This window comes from Bremia lactucae (genome assembly GCF_004359215.1).
Source record: "Bremia lactucae strain SF5 chromosome Unknown BlacSF5_NotPlaced_49_SHOA01000009.1_1371882bp, whole genome shotgun sequence".
Taxonomy (NCBI): domain Eukaryota; phylum Oomycota; class Peronosporomycetes; order Peronosporales; family Peronosporaceae; genus Bremia; species Bremia lactucae.
This window is the reverse complement of record NW_027152062.1, coordinates 1,348,951-1,353,020: the sequence shown is the minus strand read 5'-3', so window position 1 is coordinate 1,353,020 and position 4,070 is coordinate 1,348,951. Positions and strand designations below refer to the sequence as shown.

The 4,070-nt window shown below is 45.2% G+C and overlaps 2 protein-coding genes across 2 annotated transcripts; both read left to right on the top strand.

Moving 5' to 3' along the window:
• Nucleotides 1-1,376: 1,376 nt before the first annotated feature.
• On the top strand, nucleotides 1,377-3,335 carry CCR75_003733 (uncharacterized protein; the record flags this gene model as incomplete). The annotated part of the gene is made up of 1 exon (XM_067961826.1): nucleotides 1,377-3,335. One exon carries the CDS (start codon nucleotides 1,377-1,379, stop codon nucleotides 3,333-3,335), a length of 1,959 nt encoding a protein of 652 aa, XP_067820376.1.
• Nucleotides 3,336-3,584: 249 nt separating this feature from the next.
• On the top strand, nucleotides 3,585-4,049 carry CCR75_003732 (uncharacterized protein; the record flags this gene model as incomplete). The annotated part of the gene is made up of 1 exon (XM_067961825.1): nucleotides 3,585-4,049. The coding sequence occupies one exon, from the start codon at nucleotides 3,585-3,587 to the stop codon at nucleotides 4,047-4,049; it is 465 nt and encodes a 154-aa protein (XP_067820375.1).
• Nucleotides 4,050-4,070: the final 21 nt, after the last annotated feature.

Sequence of the window (4,070 nt, the reverse complement as noted above, 5' to 3'; positions counted from 1 at the left end):
CTCTTCATGATAACAAAGGCGGCAGAAAAGATTGGTGTTTTAAACAACGTGTAGCAGAGGAAATCGTGTTTTGCTGGTTATTCCAGCAAAAGCACATCGCAGTGGTTCCGAACAAGCTCCGCGTTTTTTGGATGCGCAAAAAAGAGATGGGTCATGTGCCCATAGGCGTCCTTCTCGATGTCTATTTCGAATATGTAATCCGAGAAGGATTGGTACAGCGTATCCATCGGGGTTCGTCCATCAAGCTTTTCTATGGCATTTTTTTGCTTGATATTCCAAAGTTTCCGTTTGGCAATGGCACATCTTGCTCCCTCAAAAATGGTCTGGACATGTCGAGCTTTCAAACCAGACTGAAAGAGTCCGGCAATTTCCTTCTCTTGGGCCTCCGAGATTCGGGTATGCACTGGATGGGAGTCGTCGATGTTGAGGAGTCGCGGTTGTGTTCATTGCAAGTGACTGTAAAGGACCAGGTGCTGTCTGTAAGGAAGGTAGAGATTGTAAATGCATTGATATCTTCAGTAAATTTACCCAAAAATATTACATAGCTTACCTTTTGCTTCTGATCCGACTCCTTTGAAAGGGCACTCAATGATGGCACTTCCTTTTGACATTCGACTTCATGTTTCTTGGGAAAGTCTGTGAAGGTTTCGGTCTAAATCTCCACCATCACATATATAGTGAACAACTTGTCTGCCATCTCTTTGCTTGTAAGAGGATTTGGTGACAATGCCATAGCCCTTTGCAGCCGCCACCTTGTTGATATGTTTTTCCATGGCCTTCCGCTCAGTGAACTGTCTGTTTTCCTGCTGCTCAGCGTCCATTGAATATTAAAAGTCGCAGTGCGCTTAAAAGCGGTGAAATCAGACAAATCAGAGAAAATAGCAGATTGAGTGAGGATCGGCACAGTCAGTCAGAGTATTGGAAGATTTATGAGGCACAGTCAAGAGTGTTCTCTACAAAGCTAAGAGAGCGAGAGAGAAGCGCAACGCCGCAGTCCGATAGGTCACAGAAAATCGGTCGATAGAAATAAAAAAAATCGCGATTGTATCGTCAGGATAACTGATTTGGAAATTTAACCAATCATAATTTAGCATGTTGTAAGTTTACTTTATGTCTGTGGCCCTAGTACTTTTGTCTGTGGCCGTAGTAGTTATAGCCGCGGCCTTAATATAATTCCCAATGGCTAATTAAATCGTAACAAACGGGATTACTTTTAGCCAATTAGAATACTTCAGACCTAGGTGGGGTTTGGTGGGTCTTGCGAAAACCTTGGGTGAGTCTAGACATTCCCTTTTTTTATTGCGATACTTTTTCACGAGATCGGAAGTTCATAAATTACTATTAAGCTGACTATCTCTTCAATTCCAAAGTCGCCAATGACGATTGAATTGTACCCCGCCTCCGTGCACAATCTTTTCTTCGGAAGGGAGTGTAAATACCCGCGCCAAGTTGTCGAGGCTGCGCAACAAATTCACAATGCCTGCAAAGGCCATGGAACAGATGAGCAGACGCTGTTCGCTGTGTTGAGCTCAAAGTCTCCGGAGAAGCGCAACTTGATTTTGCTACAGTATAAAGAATTGTATCACCATTCGCTAACGAGCTTGCTAAAAAGTGAAGCGTTGGACAATTTTAAGCAGCTTCTGCGCATGATATCGACGCCGCTGGCTGAGACAGAGGCGCAAATTCTACGCGATGCTATCAAAGAAATGGGATCGTCAGTAAGTCAAATCATACACGTCCTTGCGGGCCGAACAACTGAGGAAATGACCATATTAAAGCGAGCCTATTTTGAACTTGTGGATGAGGATCTTGCCGTCAATTTGAGCTCGAAGCTTAGTGGTGACTTCCGCAAAGTTGTTATGGCCGTATTGCAGTCCTCTCAAGTGCCGTACAACTCAGCTGTGCACAATGCCGCAAAGGCCGAAGAAAAAGCTACAGTTCTTTATAAAGCGGGTCAAGGAAGACTGGGTACTGATGAAGAAACCTTTATCGATATACTAGTCAAAGCCTCGCCCGAGTTTCTAACCATGATAGATGCCGTGTATGTTGCCAGGTACAAAATTAATATCACTAAGGCTATAGACAAAGAATTTAGTGGCGACGCCAAGAAAAGCCTCAACTTCTTGGTGCGATCAACTCTTGACCCGTATTTTACGATAGCGGAATTGTTTGAAAAGACTTTTAAAGGTTTTGAAACGGATGAGTCGGGGCTGAGTACGACGCTAGTGCGGTACCAGTCCTTGCTGCCAAACGTAAAGGCCGCATACAAGAGGCTTTATCAAAACGATCTTCGTGATCGAATTACAAGAAAGATTAACGGAAACTATAAGAATCTGTTCCTTCAAGTATTCGATGCACCTCAGGATCCACCGAGAATCAAGCTTGCGGGCCTTACGGCGCCTCATTTACCTTCTCCGACTGAGAAGAATCGGCCGTTAAATAGCTCGACACCGACAAAGCAGCAACCTCACTGTCAAGCTTCTCAAGTTACTCCTGTTCAGACATCGTATGTCTTGACTTCGTTTCTAACACAAACATTAAACTCTGGGGGATGTTTAACAACGACGCCGATATCCAAACCGGCGACTATTCGGAGTGAAAGAAAGCTGGATGTGATTCCTAGCACCTTTCAAGTGCAGGAAACCGAAAATAATACCGCACTAAGCTATTCATCGGTACAGCACCAGCTTGCCTCTTCAGGGCACCAGCCTTTGAGTCTACAGCACCAGCAGGTTTCTTCATTTGGGCAAGACTCCACGAATCAGCCGTACCAACAGTTGGTGCCTGAACAGCAGCAGCAACAACAGCCTTTGCCTCAGCAGATTCTAAACGATGAAAATCAAGGCCAAACGTTCCAGCAGTATCCAGAACTTCAACATCAGCCGTATAGTCAATCATTTCAACAGTACCCGGCCTTTGGAATTCAAGCCCCTTGTCAGCCGTATCAAGAAAACTTCGCACCTGGACGACAGCACCTTTCCAACCAGCCGTACCCACACGACTCGTTGGCGCAACAACAAGCGCCATACCCTACAAGCTCTTATCAGCAGTGTAGCACAATGCTCGGCCGCCAACAGCAAGCCTCATATCAACAATACCAGCACTATGCATCACCTGGGCAGCAACCGTTGGGGCAAACTTATCAAAATCTTACAGGTAATGAACCCCAGCAATATGCCGTAGCGCAACCACCAAGTTACCATCCAAATCAATCGCAGCCTTACCAGCAGTATAGTGATCCACAGCAAGGTTACCCAGCCTCTTATGGAGCTACGTTTCCACCGCAAGAGCAATTGCATCAACAGCAGTACGGGTATTCACCATACGGAAGCTAGTAAATAGTCGCGAGGAATTGTCGATGAGCCAGATCAGACAGCTCAGAGAACTACCTAGTACGACAAGTTATCAGGAATGCTTTGTATCAATAAGGATTCAATTGATGTATGATTAAAGCACTTAAGATTACTATAATGATTGACGTTTGGAGATGACAATGAGAAAAGCCAGGAAAGTTCAATTTCAATACCATCACCTTCATTATACAATTTGCTCGTTCTATCAACAGTGCTCTACTAATATTCACGATGAAGCCGTTCCAGCTGATCGTTGTACTATTCGCTGCCACTGTGCTAACTTTAACTGAAGCATTTGGTGCAAATTGGGAAGTGGAGAATCCAAACAATTTTGATGCCATCCCAAGGGCTGGACTGCGGCGCATGCAAGACACAACCGACTTTTTGAGCACAGAATCGACCAGCTCCGCTTCTGCAATGGATACTTCTGCATCTGCTGTTAGCTCAACATTCGATTCAGAGCCTCCAAGTACAATCATGGTTCTCTTGCCCGACAATCTCGCTGCAAGTTTCTCTGGCTCCGGTAGTGTCATGTTTTTCGATGGATCCATCGGCAATGGTGACAGTAGCAAGATCACGTCAATTAGCTCAGACTCCATGAACGACAAGGCATCCAGCTCAGCTCCAGCGCGTACTTTCGGAGCCATGACAGCCGTTGCCTCGTTTTCGATCATGCTTGCTGTTTTGGTGGCTTAAATAGTTGGTGTACATGTACGA